This window comes from Vipera ursinii (assembly GCF_947247035.1).
Source record: "Vipera ursinii genome assembly, chromosome: Z".
Lineage (NCBI taxonomy): Eukaryota > Metazoa > Chordata > Lepidosauria > Squamata > Viperidae > Vipera > Vipera ursinii.
In genome coordinates, this window is record NC_139517.1 from 123,320,367 (window position 1) to 123,346,682 (window position 26,316).

Consider the following 26,316-nt stretch of genomic DNA (forward strand, 5'->3'; position numbering starts at 1 on the left):
TATTTATTCACCTCCCGACTTTATCATTTTTGTTTCTGTTTTATAAATTACTCGAAGCAATGAATACACACAATGCTTCCTCCTATTTTCCCTCCAAAACAACAACACTGTGAGGTGGGCCAGGCTGAGAGAGAGAGTGACTGGTCCAAAGTCGTCCTGGTGGCTTTCATTCCTCAGGCAGGACTAGAACTTACCTCTCCTGGTGATTGGCTCCTATCAATCAATTGGCTTTGATGCCTAAGGAAGGACTAGAACTCACCATTGACTGGTGATTAGCCCAAAGACACCCAGGCAGCTTTCATGTCTGAGGTGAGACTAGAACTCACAGTCTCCTGGTTTCTAGCCTGGTGCCTCCATCATTAGACCCAACTGGCTCATTATAATACAGCGCACTTACTTGTACTCAGGCTATGCCAGACAAACTTCCTACTAGGTGAAATCAGGTCCACGTTGCCTGAGCTGAGTAAGAGATGCTGACAATGGGCTGTGTGGCTATTTCAGCTTTAGTCAGCTCTGCTGTGAAAGGGAGGATGGGGCCATTTGTAGAGAAAAGAGAGGAGCTGTTTTGCATTTTAGAAGGATTTCCAGCTTAGAACCTTCTCCTTCAACCAGTGTTTCCCCTCCCATGCGTGAGGAACTGGGCTGCAGAACCGTCAGATCAGGGCTTTTCAACTTTTTCACCCATTGTACCACTTTTAGGATATGGCAGCATCCGAGTGCCACCAGTCGCCTAGCAAAAAAAAAAAAAAAAAGGGAAAAAAGTGATGAAGTACAGGTAGTCCTCGACTTACAACAGTTCGCTTAGTGACTGTTCAAAGTCACAATGGCACTGAAAAAAGTGACCCCCAAGCCACAGCCGAGCAAGACACCTGCCCGCCCACTCGGTGGCGCTCTTCCTCCTGTCCGAGGTTTTCATTGTTGTGAGCATTTCTGTTTGGGATTAGCAGCGGGGGTGGGGTGGGGGGGTATTTGGTTTTTATTCCCCCCATCTGCTGGATGGTTGCAGCAGGTTTTGGTCACTTCACATGACCCTGGGACACTGTGACCATCATAAATATGAATCAGTTGCCAAGCATCTGAATGTAAATCACAAGACCCTGGAGATGCTGCAAGATTCCAGCTGATCAGTGCTTCTTCTGGGCTCAGAAGCACCAGGAGCAGCGCCGAGCTCCAGTTGGAGCCTGGTGCTGATCCTGGCACTTCCGCTGAGCCCTGACAGCCCTGCAGCTCCAGCCGTCTCTTGCAAAGGCTTGTGCAGTGCTGCCACCGGTTCAGCTCATTCCCCTCCCCTGCTACCACTTTTCTAGGATGTTCACGTACCACCTGCCAGGTGCCAATGTACCACAGGTAGTACCCGTACCACTGGTTGAAAAGCCCTGCATCAGATGACCTTAGAAGGTGGTTTTCATCTAAGGAAGATCTGGTCATATGGCTGATAGGTTGAAAATATGTCCATAAGAATTCATTTTGGCACCACTGGAGAAGAAGCTTCACAGGAAGCATTCCATTCTAGGATGACAACATTTCACAGGATCATTTGGCAAATGAGATGCAGTCCACAGCTTATTGAGGGACACATTGCAAGGCATGGTGTTATTGGTCACTAGTCCACATGGCTTCTAAAGGGACAGCCAATTCCTGGGGACCAGGTCTGTCTACAGCTATTAGCTTCCTGGTCCAGCTATATATATTAAGTTAATGGGATCCGCAAGAGAAAGATAGATAGATAGATAGATAGATAGATAGATAGATAGATAGATACCGTAGATAGATAGATAGATAGATAGATAGATAGATAGATAGATAGATAGATAGATAGATAGATAGATAGAAAGAAAGACAGACAGAGACAGACAGACAGACATATGATAGATGACAAATGGATAGATAGATAGATAGATAGATAGATAGATAGATAGATAGATAGATAGATAGACAGACAGATAGACAGATAGACAGACATGATAGATGACAAATGGATAGATAGATAGATAGATAGATAGATAGATAGATAGATAGATAGATAGACAGACAGACAGACAGAGAGACAGACATGATAAATGACAAATGGATATAGATAGATAGATAGATAGATAGATGATAGATAGATAGATAGATAGATAGATAGATAGATAGATAGATAGATAGATAGATAGACAGAGAGACAGACAGACAGACAGACAGACAGACAGACAGGCAGACAGGCATATGATAGATGACAAATGGATAGATAGATAGAGATATGATAGATTATGGATAGCTAGCTAGATAATGATGGATAGATGATAGATAGATAATAAAGATAGATGATAGATGACATAGATGATAAATAGATAATAGATAGCTGAGAGCTGAGAGCTGAGAGAGAGAGAGAGAGAGAGAGAGAGAGAGAGAAATGAATGGATGGATGGATTTGGTCTCCTCTTTGAGGGCTTCCTAGGTGTAACTGGTGGGCTGCCATATGAAATGGAGTCTAGGCCTGATTCAGCAGGGAAATGAATTCATGAAAGAGCAAGAGCAGCCCCATGCTATCTCCCCATTCCCCGCCCCCCAGCAAGCATTACAACTCAGATGGAGTGGATGGAATGGTACTGTTGATAAAACTTCAGCCAGCCCCTCTGGGGTTCTCTTGTCAGCCCCAAGATTCTAAGACTCAGCCGAAGTTGCCTTCAGCACAAGACATCCAGGTGCCCATTCACATCCAAACCATGTCGATAAGATGCTTTTGCTGAGTTATCTCTTCGTTTGATATGAACGGTGAAGTCTCCTCTCTGATCCCAACAGAAAATGTGTGTAATGACCCCATGAGAAGATCAACACATGAGTTTGTTGAGTGTGCCAAGAAGAAAGAGTAGGAGAAAGAGAGAGAAAAAAAGATAATCCTCAGGTCACAGGAAGTAACATGAGTTCCTGGCTTGGTTGGCTGTGAAAATAGTTTGAATCAACTCTTCTCTGTTACCTAGCAACTCATCATTCTGGGACAATCAATAACATTGGAGTGTTCTCCTCTTTCTCCTTCCCTTTGTCCTCATACTTTTTATTAAACTTATTAGCTGTTGCCCATTGAATTTAATGTGACTTCTACCATAGACACCCTAGCCATATGGTGAAAAGAGTCAGATAGAATATTGTGGCTGTGTTTTGATCACACTGTTCTGGCCACCCTCTACATATTTTTGATCCCACCATTGGAGAGCCCCGATTTCTACATCCAGTTTGTGATCAGAACATTTTGGGAAGTTGATGTCCATTAATTTCTTAGGAAAATATAGGGATATATTTCAGCTATTGTTTAGTCTTTGGACAGTTTCCTTAGAAAGTCTAAAGTTTAATTTCAGATGCTAAAAAAGATTTAACTGGGGCCAGGTTTGTTTCTTGCTCTGTTTAAGATGCTTTTGGTGGGGGTAATTGTATTATTGGTGAAAACTGATGACAAGTAGCGATTTGACACAAAAATCATGGAAGCAAATAGATAGTTAGAGAAAAAAATTGCTTTCTAACTCATTTCACTGATAGACTAGCAATTTTATCTGAAAAATCTCAGGGAACTCTAATTGTTTCTGCTTAATCATGTATAATCTTCTTTATCTTGCCATCTCTCTCTCTTTCCCCCCACCCCCACATAGGCATACAAAAACAGTAGATGAAAACCAGCTAGCATGATATAAACAAAATTGTTTGAAATGATAATCAACATTGGCTGTTTTTCTAGCTATACTGTAGATAAGTATCTCTCTCTCTTCTGTCTGTCTGTCTGTCTATCTATCTATCTATCTATCTATCTATCTATCTATCTATCTATCTATCTATCTATATCTATATATCTTCTAATCTCATCTACCTCTGCAAAAAGAGGATATTTTTAATATATGGATATTAAAGTTCCCCCAAAAATTTATATGTCCACAAAAACTTCCCGCTGTTCTTTTTAAGATATGAGAAGTCATTGTTTTCTTTCAACTTATCAAGATTGCAGTCTTATGCCTATCTAATTAGAACAAAATAATTCTTACAGCATTTAAAAATAGATGCCTTAAATCAATCAGAATTAATTGAACTCCAGAAGTAAAATTATTCCAATGGTCTTTTAAATAAGGAAGATATTTTGGTTTAAGAACAGCAATCTTAAAATTGGAGAACACCCAGGGAGAAAGACAAGTAAGTTAATTTTTGGATTTGTCCATGTTGTTAAGAAAGTCAGAACAGATGAGCCTACACAGCTGAGTGATTAGGAATCGAAGACAGATTTCTTGGCTAAAAAAACTGGAGGAAACTTGTGAAGTCAACTCAACCATTTGTAGCCAAATGACCCGGGTTCTTGTTGACTCATGAATAGGTCTTTGCTGAACTCAGGTGCCCTTAGTTCGGAAGCACAAGTGACCTTTCAAAATGACCCATTAAACTTCTGGGCAAAGGGTGGACAATTTCTCCAGATGAAGAAATGGGCAGGATTTCCAATTAGCAGGAATATCTGCACAGCTCCTGGCATTGTAGGCATCTGCAAGGGGGATAAAGAGTGGGCAAACAGTGAAAGTTAAACCACGATGCCACGAGGCAAACCCCTTTCATCAGTCATCAGGTTTCCAGTCTTAAAGGTTGGGGCCTGCATTGAGATGTTGCAATTCATTTATTTTTTTTAACTAATTCCATTCAGTTTACTACTTCTTCTTCTTCTTCTTCTTCTTCTTCTTCTTCTTCTTCTTCTTCTTCTTCTTCTTCTTCTTCTTCTTCTTCTTCTTCTTCTTCTTCTTCTTCTTCTTCTATTCTTCTTCTTCTTCTTCTTCTTCTTCTTCTTCTCTCTCTCTCTCTCTCTCTCTCTCTCTCTCTCTCTCTCTCTCTCTCTCTCTCTCTCTCTCTCTCACACACACACACACACACACACACACACACACACACACACATACTTCACAATGAAATTCTGCATGTTAAGCTAATCCTTCTTTTAAGATCTGGCCTGATTAAGATTGGGGGGTGGGTGGGCTTTAATTGCAAAGAGGCTTTTGAATACCAATTACTATTACCTAGAGTGGAAGAAATCTATGACATTTTTGTTGGACCTGTGGCATCTGACATCTGTTTTGCTTGGCAGGGACTTTTGTTGACACATCATCCTGAACCTGCTTACTGAATTAAGTCATTTTCTGGATTGCACGGGGCAGTCAAACATAAACGCACTCCAAGGCAGACTCTGCACAAGATGCTAAATCAACAAAAATGAAGGAAAGAAAAGGCATCAGAAGGTTTGCCAAGCGCAATATGTTGTGCAAATGTATCTGCTAATGTTTACTTGTCCTTAATTAAGGCTGATGTGTTTGTGTGCAGACTCAAGGGGAGGAATTGTTAAGACTGTGGAGGTGTCATACAGCAGGACAATTAGGAATTTCTCATCTTCCGTTTCATTTATTTATTTATTTTATTTACACCCCAAAGACACAGAGGACGGTTAGGAAGGGTTTCTTGTCCTCTTTGACTCATCAGCCCTGTTCAGAGAGGAAGGAGGAGCTGCACAAAATGCGAGATGGGTCCTGGTTTTATGGTCCAACCACTGGGCATCTGGATGGTTTCCGATGTGGCAAAGAGGAAGATGAGATAGAGGATTCCCCAACCTTTGGTTTAAAATTAATGGAAGCTCTTCTCCCTTTATAGATCGCCTTTAAAGAGCTGCAATTAACTTCAGAATAAAAGGGTTACCTGAGCACCATCCATCGATTGCTCTTCTCCTAAGATGCAAGCCAGTCACAGAGAGAAAAGGTAGGGAAGTGGTGGTCGGATGGAGCAGGCAGCCTGCCAACAGCTTCTTCACCTAAGGGTGCTTCTTCCAATGGGCAACAAACGTCTGAATCGCCCTTATCTTGTTCTCTGCAGGACCAGGTTGTGATCAGCCTCCCTCTTGAGGAATGCACGTCAAGGGAAAGCTGGCAAATAGGAAAACCCACCAACGGTGGAGCACAGAAGACGGAAGACCTTCTAGAAGATCTGGAGAAGCCTCTTACATCCACCTGCTTCCGGAGGGCAGAAATGGATGTCTCCCTCTGGTTGACAGGCTTGTTTTTCAAGCTTTTGCCTAAGGAGGACCATCTTCTCTTTGCTTTGTGTTTTTCGGTTCCTAGTAACATTTCCAGTCGTTCAAGCTATCCAATAGGACGAACAGTGCTTTTTTTGTAAAAGAAAAAGGTGCCGGAACTCACCCGTCATTCCACCCGCCTTGCCTACCCTACAACGTTCCATCCAAAAAAGGTGCCGGAACTCCGTTCTGAGCGTTCTATGAGAAAAAAAGCTCTGAGGACGAATGACCTATAACTGGGCTGAGAAGGTGAAAATCTTCTACACATAGTCCTTGATTTAGGACCACAATTGTTCCCTCTGTGAAGGAGATGGGCGGTTTTAAAAATGTGATAAATATTTAATAAATAAATTGGGTTCGGAATTTCAGTTCTAAGCAATGCCATCATTAAGCAAGTCATCACATGACCTGGCCCAATTTCAGGACTAATTTTTTACTGCGGTTGTTAAGTGGAGCAGTGGGCTAATGCCTCCATAAGTAACACCAGCTGCCTGCAATTAGTGCAGGTTCGCGTCCCACCAGGCTCAAGGTTGACTCAGCCTTCCATCCTTCCGAGGTAGGTAAAATGAGGACCCAGATTGTTGGGGGCAATTAAGCTGACTTTGTAATAATGCCGCTTGGGGTGTGTGTGAAAGCCCTAATAAGCAGGCATATACATAGAATGAAGGCTACTGCTAAGCTTGTAAGCCGCCCTGAGTCTTTGGAGAAGGGCGGGATATAAATGGAATTTTAAAAAAAATAAATAAAAAAGTGAATCCAGCTTTGCTAGTTGGAAGCCAGCAGAGAAGTCATAAACTGTAATCAGCTGAGCACAAGAAATTGCAACCATCGTAACTGCGAGCTAGAGGACAAGCTCCCAAACTTCAAGGATGTTGTAAGCCACTTTTCCTGAGGCTGTTGTAACTTCAAACCATTGTTAAATAAACAATGATAAGTTAAGGTTTACCTGTATCTTTGTGGAGATTCTTTAGCCAGTTGATTGGAATGGATATTGTGGAGATAAACATGAGCCAGTCTGGGTAAACCTTACGCAGACCAATTTGATTGAGAGAGACATTTTTATGGGAGATTTGCAAACCTCCCTATGAAGGTAACTTTAACCTGCAAAACGTACATGACAAATGAAAGTGCTTCCTATCTTGGACTCAGAATGGGCTTAGGTTAAATTTTACTGCAGTTAAATAAATCTACGCTCCCCTTTCTATTTATTTTTATCCAGTGTGGGCAACCTAGATCTCTTGGGGACAATTTGTTTTGAACAGACTATTGAAAATGGATGTTCTCAAGAAGGTTATTCTTTTTCATTTTCCAAATATTAAATATTGTTTTGCAAAGGGCTCAGTAGAGATGCCGTAAAATTGAGAAGAAGGGATAATGTCTGACAATTCCTCAACTATAGTAAACTTATGGCAACCTTTTCCTGCAAAGGGGCATGAATAATTTAAAGGGAATCCTGCGAATACACAATGAGCTTCAAATGTTGGGCAGTTTTGACAAAACCTAGCATAACCCACCCATTTCTGCTGGCTTCTGTGCCTACTTGTAGCTCTCTCAATATAGGTAATATTGGGGTATGAGAGAAAGAAAGAGAGGTGAGTGAGAAGGAATGAAAAAGAGAATGAGAGAGAAAGAATGAGAGAGAATGAGAGCGAGAAAGAACGAGAGAGAATGGAATGAGAGAGGGAATGAAAGAGAGAATGAAAGACAAAATGAGAAAGAGAGCGAATGAAAGAAAGAGAGAGAAAAATGAGAAGGAGATTGAGAAAGAGACGAAGACACTGACTCTTAGATCCTTGGAACAACCGTTCTGCCTAACTGCAGCTCATACTCGCTCAGTGTGACAGGCACAAGAATAAAATAGGCACATAAAGAATATGTTTGCTGAATATTCACCCACTCCAGAAACTGCACTTCAAAGCAGACAACGTACAGGACGTGGAGACAACTTATGCAACAGCACAACAGGAGGAACACGTTGCATTTGTAGTGAACGGGCAGTCAGGCCATTTCCCCCACTTGCTGCTCTGCACCACGAGAGAGCCCCAAGTGAGGAAGTCTGTTACACAAAAAGTGCCCTTTGGAACAGCTGCTGAACTTGTATGTGGAGGCCACAGAATTAAACATGAAATATTATAAACCCCATCAGGTGCCTGAGATGAGATTCCAACTGTCTCGCTCAACGGAAGGGGTGATGGTGGGTTTACATCCTGGTTAATATTAGGGTGACTAGCGAGCTGCTGAGATGCTGCTCATTTTCCTGTTTTTAAGATCTTTAATCCAAACCTTCCAAGAATGCTATTTAATGATTTTATTTTGGGGGGGAGGGGTAGAGGAAATGTTGATTATCAAGCAGTTGTTACATGTGCTTTTCGGCAAAAGAAGGGGTTAAGAAAAGCCTTGTTCATTGTGTTATATCTAGATAAGGTTCTAAAGGAAAGATGTACATCCTTAAAAGCCAGCTGGGTGACTCACTTCAGAATTGTTGTTGTGGAGACCATAGGGGGAATAAGGAATATTAGATATGTTCACTGCCATGGGTTGTTCAGAAAAATAACAAAGGTATGCAGACACATCAACAGGTAAATCCTTACCTTATTTGTTCCAAGGATCAGCAGCCAAAAATGAATTTTGCCCCTCATCCTGGAAAATCGCTTGCGATACTCTTAATTTTTGCATTGGATTCTCAAACTCCCTCCTACGTAAATTCAACCCAAACAGAAGTACACCAAAAAGGTAATTCCATGTCTTGTTGGCAGCTCTGGATATCCCTTTTTTGTGAAAATGCCTAGTCTCTTTGAAAACATCTATGCCATGTATTATGGATGTGAATTATTGCATTGACGTGCTGAATTTAGGAGCATGTTGACTTCATTGGACAAGATGGGAGATCAAGAATAAGAAGACAATTGGGCAACATGCTCACCCTTTTAGGATCACCCTAAAGCGAAGGAGCAAGGGGAGGAATAATAATAATAATAATAATAATAATAATAATAATAATAATAATAATAATGATGATGATGATGATGATGATGATGATGATGATGATGAAGGGTGAAGGTGAGGGTGAGGGTGAGGGTGAGGAGGAGAAGAAAGAGAATTAGGAGGAGGAGGAAGACAGCCCTGGTTCTGTGGTCAAACCCAGACTGAGGAATATACTGACCAAATCAATTTATTTCTTTTCTCTTTTTTTAGCCCTCTTGTATCATACTTAAGAGAATGAACAAAAATGGGGAGAAAATAGGATTTGGTTTGAAAATTTTAAAATATAGCATGTCTGAATTTAGGGAATCTTCTAGTGATCCAGTTGTAATTGCTTCATTGGGTTGAGTGTAAGGAATCAACTTTTGAAGCAGGCGACTCCTTCCGGAAGTTTATCCAATCTTTCTTTTCTGCTTGCTTATAATCCCCTTAAACAGATCCATCCTTTCATATCAGTTAAGCCTCATGGAAATAACCCTGTATTGTATGAATTCATCATGGTTAAATCAAGGCTTGTTCGGACTGAATGAAAAGCAAATGCGCCAAGCAAATAAACTTTTACGGAAGGTTGTCCCTTTGGGACTTGTTGGGGAAGAAGATTTTTTGGGGGTATGTGTGTGTGTGTGGGGGGGGAGCTGGGATGGGGGAGGGTATTCAAAAGCCAGAAGCTATTTTGGAAAGGACTGGGAGCAGATCACTTTCTGTACGCAAAGTAGATTCTTGGAACATAGTAAAAAAATAGTGCTTTTATTGGCCGGTTTTACAAGCATAATCCATTAGTATCTAATATCCTGCGGGATAGAACAAAAATAAAAATAAAGCCATGCTTTCTCCAAAGTCAATTTTTGTCTTTTTTTTTTGTTTTGTTTTCCCTGGATTAAATTGCTGACAGGCCTGTTGTAAGCAGAGGCATGGCCGGCACAGAAAATGGCAATGCTGCTGACACAATAATTTTGCCTTGCAACCTTCAGCAAAGCAGGAGCATCTCCTGTTGAGAGGGTACCTTTTTCTGATTTCCCCCTTTTCTCTAGAACAGCCTTTCCCAATCCGGCGCCCCCGTATGATTCGGAACAACATATCCCAAAATTCCCAGCTGTATGGCCAGCCTCAATGGTACCTAGGGCTGGCCCCAAATTTGAGTGTTATATCGTCCCAACGTATCTGGGCCCGGGGAGGCAGATGTAAAACGATAATAATTTGTGGAAAAGAAGGCACACACACACATACATACAGGTAGTCCTCATTTAGCGGCTGCCTTGTATAGCAACCGTTCCCAATTACAATGAGGACGACGATGGAAAAGTAACTTTCTGGCCAATCCTTGCATTTACAACCTTCCATGGTCTGCAAAGCAAAGGAAAGCTGAAGGAAGTTCATGAGCACAAGCTGCACTTTCATTTAGAGACCACTTCAGTTGCCGATCCCAACTGGGGTCGCCAAATGAGGACTAGCTGTAATTTTCTTTAGAAAGACCATTCGTAACATACACATTAAGCGTTGCCGGAGCAGCTACCTGATTGCTGGTCTTCTCCACCCCACTCTTCTTATTATAGAATGCAAGGTCGTACATTGCCATAAATAAACGCACTAATATAAGTAAGACCTTAAAACGAAAGTATGCGCTCAGGTTTATCTGTGTACAGTATGGGTATAAATATTTTCTGTCTTACAGTTTAGCGTCTCAATAATCACACTTTGGCTGTGGCCTTGTGCTGGTTCCCCTTCTGCCCTCCTTGTGCATATATAAATATAAACATTGAGCAAAAGTGGAAAAGAGCAGGGTGAGAGGTTAGGCCTCTGTAACACAGTGACACACCCTTCCGTCTGGCTTTCCTGCTGCCTTTGCAACTAATGTTTAACAAGGCTGCTTCAACGGTTGTGTAGTGACAGCATTACATTCTGTAAACAATATTGTAAAGTGTTTTAAACGGGAGGAACACGTTTAAACAATTGACTCTTTATCTCGGTCAGCTGACAACTGATCGTCTAGCGGTTCGTCGCATCCGCTGGAGTCCGTCAACCTTAGCTGGAAGTTCTCACTCGTGCCCCGGGTGACGCTGTCGTAGGAAGGCGGGAAGGAAGTGGAGGAGAGAGTTTCGGATTTGTCGATAGGCTTCCGGTAGTTTTCATCCATCATGCAAGCAATGAGGCCTTCCTTCTCTGGGGCCACATCTCCTGGGGGACAGTGTTTTTGGCGGTACAAGAAAGATGCTTGCTTGAGGGAACGTTGGAAAAGGTGACTTCTGTAAGCTCTCTGGATGATGGTCGCAGACACCTCTTCCTGTTTCCGCCTCAGCGTAGTGGTGATGGGCTCATAAGAAGCCTTTGATGGGTTGGCGGCCATGAATTTCTCCTCCATCTGTATTTTAAGGGCATCCATCTCTCCAGATTCTCCCAGAACTCTTTTGGTGAAAGCAAACAAAATATCTAAGCAGTGGATCCTGTCCCCACTCACCATGGGAAGGTCCATGGCAATGAGCTTAGCCTGGTTGGGTTTCGCGATGCGCAAAGGTTCTGGCAGAGCATCTGCAAAACTGGAAAGGACATCATAGGTAATGAACTGCGTAGCTTCGGGGTCAAACTTCTCCCAAGTTTCGTAAAACATATCAAAGTCATCCTCGCTCAGCGGCTCCGTGCTCTCTTCAGTGGCGACACTGAAGTTCTCTAAAATAATAGCTATGTACATGTTGACCACGATGAGGAAAGAGATGATAATGTAAGTAACAAAGAACAGGATCCCCACTGCAGGACTACCACAGTTCCCTTTGGACCCATTGGAGTTAAGGTGACTGGGGTCACAATAGGGGGGGCCCGTGTTCAAAATGGGGTTGAGAAGACCATCCCAGCCAGCCGATGTGGTGATCTGGAACAGGCAAAGCATGCTGTTGGCAAATGTCTCAAAGTTGAACATGTCATCGATCCCGTATTCTTTCTTAACATAGGCAAAGTTGGCCATGCCAAAGATGGCATAAATAAACATGACCAGGAACAAGAGGAGACCAATATTGAACAAAGCAGGGAGGGACATCATTAAGGCAAAGAGAAGCGTCCGGATTCCTTTGGCACCTCGGATAAGTCTCAAGATCCGACCTATCCGAGCCAGGCGGATGACTCGGAACAGTGTAGGGGAAAAGAAATACTTCTGGATGATGTCAGACAGGACTGAGCCTTGGGGTAAGAGAGAGAAGGTAAATATCTGATTAGTGCGCTAGAAGAACAATGGCTGCAGAGATGTACAAGTGCTCAAGTTAACTAATCGGAACAATAAACTCTTTCATAAATTATCCTTGACAGAGCTCAACTAAGCATGCAAACAGGGATTGCCACAGATGTCACTTGAGTCCTGTCCTTCCCATTTTAGATAGTCCTCGTTTAACGAGCAGTCACTTAATAGCCATTCTAAGTTACAGGATCCCCCCCAAAAAGCAACTTATAGCAATAGCATTTAGATAACAACAACAACAACAATACTAATGACAATAACAATAACAATAATAGAGTTGGAAGGGACCTTGGAGGTCATCTAGTCCAACCCCCAGCTCAGGCAGGAAACCCTATACCATTTCAGACAAATGGTTGTTCAGTCTCTTCTTAAAGATATAACCTCTCCATAGTGTTTGTGTTACAGAGTCAGCATATGGACCCCAACTATCGGGGTGGTCATTTTACTGACTTCAGAAGGATGGAAGGATGAGTCAACCCAGAGATTGAAATCCAGACTGAGCTGCTGGCAGTCGGCAGAATTAGCCTGCAATACTGCATTCCAACCACTGTGTCACCAGGGCTCCTTATGACCCAATCTCAAAGTTATGGCCACTGCAGAGCCCTTGTGGCCATTCGCCCTTTCAGTGGCGAGGAAAAAGGCCTGTGGGGATCCAAGAGAATGGATCTCGAGCATGGGGCAGGCAAGCCTGTGCCTGCACTAAACTTCCCAAGGCCTGCCCCCCCTCAAGGCACCCCAAGCTTTGCTTAACAACCTGCATATTTATTTTAATGGCTACATCAGGAAGACCAGGAGGTGGGGGAGTCATTAAGCAAGGCTGTCTTATTTAATGGCCATCCTGACATGTGACCATAATAGGCAGGTTCCATTACAGTCATATGTCAAGGAATACCTGTATTACATTCTTAATGTTTCCATAATGTGCGATATATACTATAATGACTTATGGATTCTTTTATTGTACCAGTTATAACTGCTTAGACAAAAACATCATACAAATATTATAAACAAACGAATAAATAATTTTTAGTACACAAAGGCCGATATTCCTCATTAAGCCGTGTAGCCTAGGAAATGTAACAGGAGACTAATTTGCTCTGAGAGTAATAAATCCATTTTGTCTAGCTTCTTGACTGGTGGTCTACAAGCAGGACATGAAGTCATCTCCCACTCATGTTCTAGAGCAGGGGTGTCAAACTGCCAGCCCGCAGGCTGGACGCGTCACGCGGAAGCCGTGCCCACCCCATTGCCAGCAATGGCAAAACTGTCCTGATAACTTGCACAACATCATGTGACGTTGCAAGTTTGACATGCCTGTTCTAGAGCATCATCATGATTAATGGCTTCAAGGGAACATGGCAAAGGATGAAAAGAGTCATAAAAAGGATTAGGGTTGGGGTTAGGGTTAGTGCTACGATTAGGATTAGGGCTAGGGCTCAAGTTAGAGTTACGGTTAGGGTTTACAGTTAGGGCTAAGGTTAGAGCAAGGGTTAGGGCTAGGATTAGGGTTAAGGCTGGGGTAAGGTTTAGTGCTAGGGTTAGGGCTGGGGTTAAAGTTAGATCTACAGTTAGGCCTACGGTTCGGGCTAGGATTAGAGTTGGGATTAGATTTAGGCTAACCCTAACCCTTTATTGTAGAGACATATATGAAAATGAAAGAAGAACTGCAAAATAATGTACAGGACTTTCTTATTAAACAAAACAACCAAGAGAAAACACCTGTATTGACCTACTTGTTGCAATAAGAAAGGCTTGAATGGCATTTTAGCAGAAGTATTTTAAACTTTGCTGGTTTGCCTTTTGGTATTGTGTAGAATGGCTAGGAAACGTGCAAATGTGCTTCATATTTTGATGTCCTATTTTTGGCACTCTATAGATTTCCTAGGCATTCTATAAAATGCCTAATTTCACACATTGGCAGTAATACACACACACGTTAAATAAATAGAGATATTCCTCTATTTGATTAGCGAGGCATGGGGAAGTTCTTAGGAGCATACAAGTCAGCGTGTTATAATGCATACGTAAAACTGTGCATTTGTTAGGGGCCACTCACTGCTGGAAGAGAATTCCATAAATATGGTAATAATTCTAATTTGGCCAAAAAAAGCAGATCGTCTCTGACTTACAACTGTTTGCTTAGTGTCTGTTTGAAGAGAAATACTTTTTATCTTTTGGAAAATTTCCAAATTGAGGGTTGTGTCTGATAGTTACAAGTGGTTATCTAGGTGTTCAGGGACAATCCAGAGTTGGTCAGTAGGCCAAATACCATAAATTATGACCAACATTGTGTAAATTATATATTAATGTAACTACGTTTTTTGCTGATGGTCTAGATAAGGGGTTTCCAATCTTTGCAATTTTAAGACTTCAATTCCCAGAATTCCCCATTCAGCATGGGTGGCTGGGAATAAAAGAATAAGAGCATTGGAAAGGACTTGGGGTCTTTTAGTCCTGCTCAAGCAGGAAACAGCTGTCCAATCTCTTTTTAAAAGCCTCTTGTTGTGTCTCTCTTTGATTGGTTTCCATAAATTGCTTCTTGTCCTGCCTTCATGTGCCTTGGAGAATGGGCTGACCCCCTCTTTTTGGTGCTAGCCCATTAATAATAATAATAATAATAATAATAATAATAATAATAATAATAATAATAATAATAATAATAATAATAATAATAATAATAATAATTTTATTTATATACCGCCCTTCTCCCGAAGGACTCAGGGCGGTGAACAGGGAAAATATATAAAAAATATATAAAAGATATTAGATATTGGAACACTGATATTATATCACCCCCAGTCCTTCTGGGAGTTAAAGTCCACGTGTCTTAAAGTTGCCAAGATTGGCAACCCCTGGTCTAGAGTCTCACCCCAATAAATCTAGATAAACTATTTACATCTCTACTAGTTGGGTTTGATCTAACGATAGGGGGAGCGTTTTAATATGAACTAATAGAATTCAAATATCCTCAGTCTGATGAAGAAAATGGGAAAGAATTCTTTACTTTTGGCTCTTCTCTGAATTTTTTCATTGCAACCTTTCAGCTAAAATATGCACAAAGATGTATATCAGAGTAAATTGAATATGAAAGGCATACATTAATGGCATATTTCTGAGAAAATTGTTGCAAGAATGTGTAAAATGCGTATTAACTATTTCATATTTCATTCACACATATGTAAATGAAAATTCATGTAACCTTCATGTACACATTATTATTAATAATATTAATGTTATCACCACGATTATAATTATTTTGCAAACTGATGGGAAAATGGGACAGAATGAACATGCAGAGGAAAAAAAAATTGCGAGAGTTCTGCAAATGAAACCAGACAGATTTGTATAGATTGACCTACCAACAATTGATAGAATCACGACTACAAAATCAAATATGTTCCATCCATTGGTGAAATAGTAGTGCCTCAGAGCTGTCATTTTGAAAATACACTCTGCGGTGAAGATCGCAACAAAAACCATATTGATTCTGTAGAGGATGTTCACTTTATCTGGACTCTGGTCATCGGTCTCCACCATCATGGTCACCATGTTTAGGCATATCAGAAGCATGATGCAAACGTCAAAGGCTTGGTTCAAGACAATGTCAAAGATGAAACCTTGATACTTGTTCTGGAGACATGAAGGAGATATTAGTATCTTATAGAAGTTAAGTCACGCCATGGCAGGGCTCTCCAAATTTGCCAACTTTAAGACTTGTGGACTTCAGCTCCCCTGCTGGCTGAGGAATTCTGGGAGTTGAAGCCCACAAATCTTAAAAGTTGCCAAGTCTTCAGAATCTTGCCCTGTGACATAAGTTTGAATCTAGTCAGGTTTGAAATAAAAACGAGACATTTGAGTTGGACTAAGCTTCTTCGTGGTTGAGTGTACAAGAATATTTTCCACATCGTAAATATTGTAAAAGTAGGTTGGACTGTGATACCAAAAGCTAGGTCAACTCTTGATGGCAACAAGCTGCTTGGACAGTATAATTTATACTGCTTGGACAGTATAATTTAACTTAACCTTTTTTAGTTTCCATCCATCTGTCTGTCTGTCTATCTATCTATCTATCTATCTATCTATCTATCTATCTATCTATCTATCTATCTATCTATCTATCACCTATCTATCTATCTATCTATCTATCTATCTATCTATCTATCTATCTATCTATCTATCATCTATCTATCTATCTATCATCTATCTAACATCTATCTATCTATCTATCTATCTATCTATCTATCTATCTATCTATCTATCTATCTATCTATCTCCCTATCATCTCCCTATCATCTATCTGTCTGTCTGCCTGCCTGCCTGCCTGCTATCTGTCTGTTTGTCTGTCTATCTATCTACTGTATCTATCTATCTATCTATCTATCTATCTATCTATCTATCTATCTATCTATCATCTATCTATCTATCTATCTATCTATCTATCTATCTATCTATCTATCTATCTCTATTTTTCTCTCATCTATATCTATTTTCTATCTATTTATCTATCTATCCATTTATCTATATCTATTTTTCTTAATATCTATATCTATTTTTCTCTCATCTATATCTATTTTCTATCTATTTATCTATCTATCCATTTATCTATATCTATTTTTCTTAATATCTATATCTATTTTTCTTAATATCTATATCTATTTTTCTTCTATCTATCTATCTATCTATCTATCTATCTATCTATCTATCTATCTATCTATCATCTATCTATCTCTATCTATCTATCTATCTATCTATCTATCTATCTATCCATCCATCCATCCATCCATCCATCCATCCATCTATCTATCTATCCATCTATCTATCTAGAGCTGGAACCTAAGAAAATATTCCATTAAACACCATACTAAACCATTTTCACACTAGTGCCAGAATCATACATTCACATGAATCCATCCATCCATCCATCCATCCATCCATCCATCCATCCATCCATCCATCCAAGAATCACCAAAGGTGGCATTGAGCTGAATTCTTTTCTTTAGTATACCATTCCCATTTTGACAGCAAACTGGAGTCAAATTAGAGCAATCATGTCATTAAGGGAAGCAGGAAGGTCTGCATGAGAACTTACAAGCTCTGTTGGGTAAATCAGATATTGAGCCCATGGCATTAATCCCTTTAATATCCATTATAAGAAAATGGGAAACAGGCCTGGTTAGGCCCACTGGAAACAAGATTATCATGTTTTATGACAATAGCCTGATCATAATTCTCTGATCCTGCTAGTCCTTCACTTACAATAGTTCATTTCGTGACTGTTTGAAGTTACAATGGCACTAAAAAAAAAGTGAGTTGTGACCATTTTTCACATTTATGGCCACTGCAGCATCCCATGGTCACGTGATCAAACTTCTAATGCTTGCCAACTAATTCATATTTACGTCGGTTGCCGTGTCCTGGGGTCACGTGATCACCTTTTGCGACCTTCTAATAAGCTGAGTCGATGGGCAAGCTACATTCCCTTCACGACCGTGTCGCTAACTGAACAACTGCAGTGATTTATTTAACCACTGTGGCAAGAAAGATCATAAAACAGGGCAAAACTCACTTAACAAATGTCTGACTTAGCAACAGAAATGTTGGGCTCAGTTGTGGTTATAAGTCGAGGACTTCCGGTATTGAGAACACCACGATATTCCAATTTTTTTTTTAACGGAGTTGCAACTATGCTAACATACACAGGCTTATTTTTAGAATTAATTTTCAAGCTGCCTATATAGAAACATTTGTTATGACCAACAAATCATATAAGGGGTAATGCTTAAAGTGCTGGCGTGAAACCAGAGGATGGGGGGGGGGGGTTGTAGTCCTGCTTTAGACATGAAAACCAGCTGGGTGATTTGGGCCAATCCCCACAAAGAGTGAGCTCTAGTCCTGCCTTAGGGACGGAAGTTAGCTGGGTGAACTTTGGGCCAATCACCAGGATGGGGAATTCTAGTCCCTTCTTAAGGCAGGAAAGCCTTAAGCCTTGGGGCCAGTCACTTTTCCTCAGCCCAACCCACCTCGCAGAGCTGCTGAGGGGAAAATAGGAGGAGGAAAGGTTTAGGTATGTTTGCCACCTTGCGTTATTTATAAAAAAACATCTACCAATATTTAATTATTTATTTGAGTTATTCATGAAAATAATAAAGGTGGGATAAAAATTTTTTTTAAAAAAAGGCATGCAGGTCAGTATATTGATAAATAAATAAAGGTGAATAAAATAAGTAAAAATCTAAAAAAAAATACATACACACATTACATACTGTTAAAGATTTCAGAGGCTGGGGTCTTTTATAGAAAAGAAGGGATACGTCAAGTAATTGAAAAGACAGCAAAGGAAGAGTTGGTGTTTTTTTTTTCTAAATACATCTTTGCTGCCACCTAGTGGCCAGTTGGATAGATGCAGCCCAGAGCTAGGAGTCCCAGTTTGGGAAGACTCACCAGTGGACGGGGGATGGGCTTCTGAGGTTTCTTGGATCCTAATTTTTTCATGGCGTTATAGTATTTTTTCTGTTCCTCAGTCATGAAGATGTCTTGTCCACCTAAGTATAGGGAGATACCATTTATGTTATTTTGATTTGGAAAAAAAAGCAAAGGGACAAAAAACCTTTATTTTATTTATTTTATTTATTTATTTATTTGTTTTTATAAACCGCCCTTCTCCCGAGGGACTCAGGGCGGTGTACAGAATAAGATAGGCATACAGAATGAACCGTAGTGAAAACAAACAATAGTAAAATACAAACTGGGACCCCAATAAGAGCTATCAGGCCAGGCCGGACTGCTGGAACAGGTAAGTTTTTAATTCGCGCCGGAAGGTGCGGAGGTCGGGGGCCATCCGGATTTTGGTTGGCAAGCTGTTCCAGAGGGCTGGCGCACCCACTGAGAATGCCCTCCCCCTGGGGGCCACCAGCCGACATTCCTTGAGCGGTGGCACCCTGAGGAGGCCCTCTCTGTGGGAGCGTACAGGACGGTGGGGCGCTGACATTGGCAGAAGGTGCTCCCGCAGGTAGTCCGGACCCATGCCATGTAGGGCTTTGTATGTCATTGTCAGCACCTTGAACTTCACACGGAAGGCAACTGGAAGCCAGTGCAGCGCACGGAGGAGAGGTGTGATATGGGAGTATCGGGAGGCTCCCAAGAGTGTCCGCGCCGCTGCACTTTGCACCAGTTGAAGCTTCCGAGTGGATCTCAAGGGCAGCCCCAAGTAGAGAGCGTTACAGTAGTCTAGGCGAGAGGTCACAAGAGCATGGGTGACTGTACGTAAGGCATCCAGGTCCAGATAAGGCCGTAATTGGCGAACTAGTCGAACCCGGGAGAAGGCCCCCTTGGTCACAGCTCCTATGTGATCTTCCAGGGAGAGCTGCGAGTCAAGGAGGACACCCAGGTTGCGGGCCCTATCAACAGGGGGTAGTAACTCGTCCCCGATGTTAAGGGATGGGATGTTCTGAGTATCCTGGCTAGCCGGTACGTACAGCCATTCAGTCTTGTCCGGGTTCAGTTGAAGCCTGTTCCTCCCCATCCATTCCCGGACCGCTTTCAGGCAGCGGGACATCACGTCGAGGGCATCACTGATGTTGTTTGGAGTTGAGATGAAAAGCTGGGTGTCATCAGCATACTGATGGTACCCTACTCCAAAGCTGCGAATGATCTCGCCCAGCGGTTTCATGTAGATGTTGAACAGGAGAGGCGAGAGGACCGACCCCTGAGGTACTCCGCAAGCGAGAGGCCTCGGGGTTGACCTCTGTCCTCCTGCCAACACCGACTGCGAGCGACCCTGGAGAAAGGAGGAGAACCAGCGCAGAACCGTGCCTCCCACTCCCAGTCCCCTGAGGCGTCGCAGCAAGATACCATGGTCGATGGTATCGAAAGCCGCCGAGAGGTCTAATAAGACTAGGACAGAGGAATGGCCCCTGTCCCGGGCTCTCCAGAGATCATTTATCAGAGCGACCAATGCCGTCTCCGTGCTGTACCCCGGCCTGAAGCCCGATTGGTACGGGTCTAGATAAACCGCTTCGTCCAGGATCTGAGGGAGTTGGTGCGCCACCACGCTCTCAACAACCTTCGCAAGGAAGCGAAGATTGGAGACTGGACGAAAGTTATTCAATGAGGATGGGTCCAAGGTGGGCTTCTTGAGGAGAGGTCTCACCACCGCCTCCTTCAAAGCGGTGGGGAAGTGACCCTCACTCAGAGAAGCGGAGATGACCGCCAGGAACCAGCCTCGTGTCCCCTCTCGAGCTGCATATGCCAGCCAGGAAGGGCACGGGTCCAGTAAGCATGTGGAGGAGCTCAACCTCCTCATAATCCTGTCCACTTCCTTGGGAGTCACAGGATCAAATTCCTCCCAGGTGACGTTGACAAGACTGTCCATGCCTTGTTCTTCCAACTCAGCCCAGTTGGAGTCCAGGCCGGTTCGGATCCGAGCAATTTTATCCAGCAGATATTGACCGAATTCCTCGGCTCGACCCTGCAAGGGTTCCTCCCTCACCTCTTGGTTCAGTAGGGAGCGAGTCACCCTGAACAAGGCAGCCGGGCGATTATCTGCGGACGCGATGAGGGTGGAAAAGTAGTTGGATTTTGCCACCCTTATCGCAGCGAGATAAGACCTGGTGAGGCTTCTTAATCGCAATCGGTCGGATTCGGATCGACTGGATCTCCAACGGCTCTCTAGGCCCCGTCTCCGACGCTTCATTTCCCGGAGCTCCGCGGTGAACCATGGGGCTCGCTGGGATCTGCGCCGGGTCAGAGGCCGCATGGGTGCAACTCGGTCCAGAGCCTCCGTGGCTGCCTTCTCCCAGGCTTCCACTAAGGCATCCGCCGAGCTGTGAGCAGGGAGTGCATGTGCGTCCCCAAGCGCTGCCTGGAACCTATCAGGGTCCATTAGGCGCCTAGGGCGGTACCATCTGGTTGGCACCGTGCACCCACGGCGGGGGGTGGCAAAGGGGAAGTCTAGCCGCACGAGGTGATGATCGGTCCATGACAGGGGCATAACAGTCGTGGCACCCCCACCGATATCATCGCGCCACCGTCCAGACAAGAACACTAAGTCTGGGGTGTGGCCTCTCTCATGAGTCGGTCCAGAAATTATTTGCGACAGGTCCATGGCCGTCATGGAAGCCATGAACTCCCGAGCCAGATCGGACGATCCTCCCAGGGACGGTAGGTTAAAGTCGCCCAAGACCATGAGTCTTGGGAATTCAACCACCAACCCTGAGAGGACATCGAGTAGCTCGGGCAGGGCTGCTGCTGCACGGTTAGGTGGTAGGTATGCTAGCAGCAGGCCCAACTGCGCTCCCGGGCCGTATCTCAGTAGGAGAGACTCACACCCGACCATCTGAGGGACGGTGATCTCTCGCGGGCTAAGGGATTCCCTGATGATAACTGCCACTCCCCCGCCCCTCCCGTGGGTCCGAGGCTGGTGCAGCACCTGGAAACCTGGCGGGCAGAGGTCAACCAGAGGGACACCACCCTCTTGGCCCAGCCAGGTTTCCGTGATGCAAGCCAGGTCCGCGTGCTCGCTCTCCACTAGGTCACGAACAAGATGTGCCTTGTTAGCTACGGACCTGGCATTCAGGTAGACCAGCCTCAGCATAGGAGGCTGCACACCTTCGCTCCCGGGTCCTCCGGGGAAGTACAGAGGGTCGGAGCGTCTCACCGCTTGTACAGAGCGGAGATGACACTCCCGGTGATGATGCGGCCCTCTGTTTGTGCACCTTCTGCCGTTCCCCACCATCCTGGGAATAGGATGTTCGTCAGTGCACCTTCGGATATTGTCGGCGACTGGTCCTCGTTTCTCACCAAGCCTGGCCTGCGTTATGGCACTCGGAAGGCCTGCCTTCCCCGAGCAGCCATACTCTTTTCCCGCCCCCCTCCCTAACCCAACAAAAAACTTAACAAGAAACTTAACCAGGGGCCTCTTGTTGGTCTTGTAATGGAGGCCCCTGACCCTGCCTGGCCATCTCTCAGAGGCCCAAAGGTCGGGCCCGTCATCGAGGTTTGATGTAATGAAGGCAGGACGAACCCAGGAGAGGGGGGAACTCCTGAGGGCGAGAAGGTCTATGCAAGAATATTGAAGATGCATAGGGAGCATCGGGGAGCATTGGGAAGGCGGTCCCCTGGGTGGAGCATTAGAAGGAGGGTCTAGTCGGGTAGGTGGGTATCTGGACCGTCACCCAGCCACTGCCACTTGGCTGGGTGAACCGCAGAAGCAGGCCACTCCCCCATCCTCTCACGATGGGTTGTGATTCTGCTTCTGGGGGTGGTCCAGGACCCACTCTGGGTGAAGCATACCCCATAGAGCTCTCACCTCTATGGGGCTGCAGGTGTAGGACAGGCCACTCTGCCACCGTGGCTTGCACCCAGGCCCATCATGTCCTTTAGCTATACAGATTTGTTACTTATCATCATCATTCATACATTTCCAGTAATATTACTCTAACTCAGGGGTAGGCAACCTCAGCTCTTTTATGACTCGTGGACTTCAACTCCCAGAATTCCTGAGCCAGCCATGCTGAGGGGAAAAGGAGAGGCTTCCAAGCTGAGCCGTGCTGGCTCAGGAATTCTGGGAGTTGAAGTCCATGAGTCATAAAATAGCCAAGGCTGCCTACCCCTGGCCTAGGTCTAGGCCACTTTATGACCCGTGGACTTCAACTCCCAGAATTCCTGAGCCAGCCATGCTGAGGAGAAATGAAGAGGTTTCCATGCTGAGCCATGCTGGCTCAGGAATTCTGGGAGTTGAAGTCCATGAGTCATAAAAGAGCCAAGGTTGCCTACTCTTGCTCCAACTCATTGCACCTTAATAAGGATTAAAATATGTGGTGTGCTGATCAAGGAGCAGGAGACCTAAATTCTGGTCTCTCCAAGCTATAGAAGCTGAAGAAGAGTCTCGTGGTAAGTAGGTAGCTATGTAAATAGATTTAATTATTATTTTTTTCTTTTTCTTTTTATGACCCTGAAATCCTTTTACCAGGGTGGGGTCAGGGCAACTGAATGGAGCTCAGCATTTACTGGCTGGATGCCCTTCCTGGCACCTATGCAGAGTTTGCAGCAGATATTTTTTCTTTGCATCCTAGGAGAGAAACATCTGCTGCTGCCTAGGATTGAACTTTCAAACTCTAGGCCACTGCACTGCTCATCTAGTTAATACATTGATTAATAAAATAAACTTCCTGGGAGACTTTGAGCCAGTCCCACTGTCAACCCAACTTATTTTGAAAAATGGGGACAATAATAGAAGGGATGGGAGTTCATCAATGAAAAGTGAAATAGGAATCTAAATAAATAAATTTGATTGCAAATAAAAGATTGTGGATTTTTCCTGGTGCATCTTAATTTAACTTTGATGGGAAAAAGGAAGCTGTCTTTTTTCAAATGTGACTCCCAACTTGCAACCTTTCATTCAATGACCATTCAAAGTTACAACAGCACTGAAAAAAGTGACTTATGGACCATTTTTCACACTTATAACCACTGCAGCATCCCTGTGGTCACGTGATTAAAGTTCGGACGGTTGTCAAGTGGTTCGTATTTATGATGGTTGCAGAATCCTGGGATCACGTAATCAGCTTCTGCGACCTTCTGACGAGCAAAGTCAATGGGGAAGCCAGATTCACTTAACAACCATGTTACTCACTTAACTGTGGCAGGAAATGTTGTAAAGCGAGGCAAAACTCACTTAACAACTTAGCAAAAGAAATGTTGGGCTCAATTGTGGCCGTAGGTTGAAGATTACCTGTACTTCAGTGTCATCTATCTGCAAAGCATGTGCAGGGATGTCAGTCAGAAGGCGTCAAAAAGTCAAGATAGCGACTGCATGATCAAAATCCCAACTTTCTTTTCCATGTGTCAATCAAGATCTTGACTGTGCAATGGTGGCCGCTACATTGCCTTTTGGGGCATAGACTTTCCCTGCGGATCATACAGCCATATCTCGTCACCCAACTGCTTTAAAACTCGTCAAATTTGCTGCTCAAGGCATTTTGACATGAAAATTTTGTCATTTGTTTGGTGAGCTAGCTAGCTAGAACTTGTCGTGTCAGCAGCCTCCTGACTCACTACCCTTTCCAGCCGAAACAAAAGTTAGTCACGTGGTTTCTTTGGTCACTTCTAGTATTTGACGTGCCTTCTGGAACAATTAACTGTGAGTACCAAGATACCACCGCAGCTGATTGTACTTTCGTTAAGTTCGGAACCCCTTTCTAATGCAAAAATTTGGAAAAATCAGTACAGTACGGTGCATGGTTTGAAAAAGAGAAAACGGCAGCTAGAATCTTACTCAGCTGTTGAATGAGATTCAAAGAGAACTACTTATCTTCTTTTTTTGTTGATTAAAATTATCAATGATGACCCCAATGAAGAGATTCAAGGTAAAGAAAGAACCAAAGATGATAAAGATCACGAAGTACAGGTACATGTACAAGTTGTATTCCCACACAGGCTGTTCTTCTCTCTGCGAAGGAATATGAGAAATAAGAGAAGATCAGAATGAATTATCTGTCAGGATCTAAAACGCCATCATTACTTCTTCTAAATTAAGCCATCTTTCCTCTAACCCAGTTGGGATTCAATGACACTCAGGGCATTTTTTTCCTCACAGAATGCCCAGAACGGAGTTCCGGCACCTTTTTTGGATGGAACCTTGTAGGGTAGGCAAGGCGGGTTGTGTGACATGGGTAAGTTCCAGCACTTTTTTTTTTTTTTACAAAAAAAGCACTGATGACACTTATCATCTTTCCAAACCAACAGCTGGCTTAACTAATAAAATTCAGCTTATTTGGGAAGCCCATTGATGTGAGATTGTAGTTGATTGTTATGGGGGAAAAAAGAGAACAAACTTTTTGGCATACCTTCAGAAAGGAAGAACTAGTCAGCATAATTCTAAGATTTACCTCATAGAGGTAGTCCTCAACATACGACCGTAATGGAGTCTGCCCATTACAGTTGCAAATGGTTATGGCCACTAAGCAAGATATCCTCATTTAATGACCCACACACCTTGTTCTCCTGATGGGGCTGCCATGCAAACATGCTGGTTGTTAAGTGGAGCACTCAATGCTTCAGGGATGGGGAAGGCTCTTAGGGCAGACTCCAGTAAGCTTGCCCCAGGCCTCCCCCACCCAAAGACACCCTATAAACCACTTTCCTCCCCTTGGGTCCCTGGCCTTTTCCCCCTCACACAGGGTCCCCACAAGCCCCTCCTCACACTGGGTCCCCATAGGGCTTGGGCCTCCTCCCTACTGTCCATCATCACCCATGGCACACTTACCTTTCGAAGAGCTCCACAGCATTCTGCAGCACTCTGTGATCTGGGTGGCCGTGTGGCACAATTCCAAAATGGCCACCATTTTTAAGATGCCCACAATTCCTTGGAGTCATGCCATAAAGGCGGCCGCTTCGGCGAGACTGCCACATAAGCCAGGGACGAAGCGTTCTATTTTGCTTCTCAAACGTGATTTGCACAGCTGAAATCTCTGGAAGATCTGCCCTCTTTCCCCAATATGATATCTTCCAAAGTTAAGTGTGGGATGTAAGGGAAGGAGAGGCAGAGGCTGAGGGAGGAGTCAAGAGGGGAATCAGCCTGGAGTCCTTACGTTGTCACCAGTGCTCCGGGCCCAGCTCTCCTTGAATTCTATTCATTCTTATCTGAGTGCCAATTCAGTGCTGACTGTTAGTTAATTAGTCTTTTGTGGTTATAAATATGAAGACCAGTTGTAAGTCATTTTTTTTCAGCGCTGTTATAACTTTGAATGGTCACTGAACAAATGGTTGTATGTTGAGGAATGCCTGTATTTTGATTCTCAGATTTTTTGTTAAAAAAAAAAAAGTAAAATTGGCATTTTTTTAAAAAAAATAATGTTTTAATTATTACTTGCTGGAAAAAAACTGCCAATAGTGACAGACTGCATTTGGCTTGTTGTTGGTTGGAAGTTGGCACTGACTAACTGAAAACAAGCCAGCTGGTCTGACAAGACTGTTTTTTGCTGGCATGCCGTATGCTTTCATGGTGTCTGAGCTGGCACAGTGTTACTACACACACCGTGCCCTGCAG

General features: G+C 43.4%; 1 protein-coding gene across 1 annotated transcript in view; it reads right to left on the minus strand.

Annotated features, from left to right (window-relative positions):
- Window positions 1–10,988: 10,988 nt before the first annotated feature.
- The window catches only part of LOC310648908 (sodium channel protein type 5 subunit alpha-like), a gene marked incomplete at its 3' end in the record, with an annotated part of 422,981 nt that continues 407,653 nt past the window's right edge, over window positions 10,989–26,316 (minus strand). The window contains 5 exon segments of the mRNA XM_083377037.1: window positions 10,989–12,214; window positions 15,629–15,899; window positions 18,711–18,811; window positions 24,576–24,747; window positions 24,751–24,771. Coding sequence (XP_083233163.1) covers window positions 10,989–12,214; window positions 15,629–15,899; window positions 18,711–18,811; window positions 24,576–24,747; window positions 24,751–24,771 — 1,791 coding nt within the window.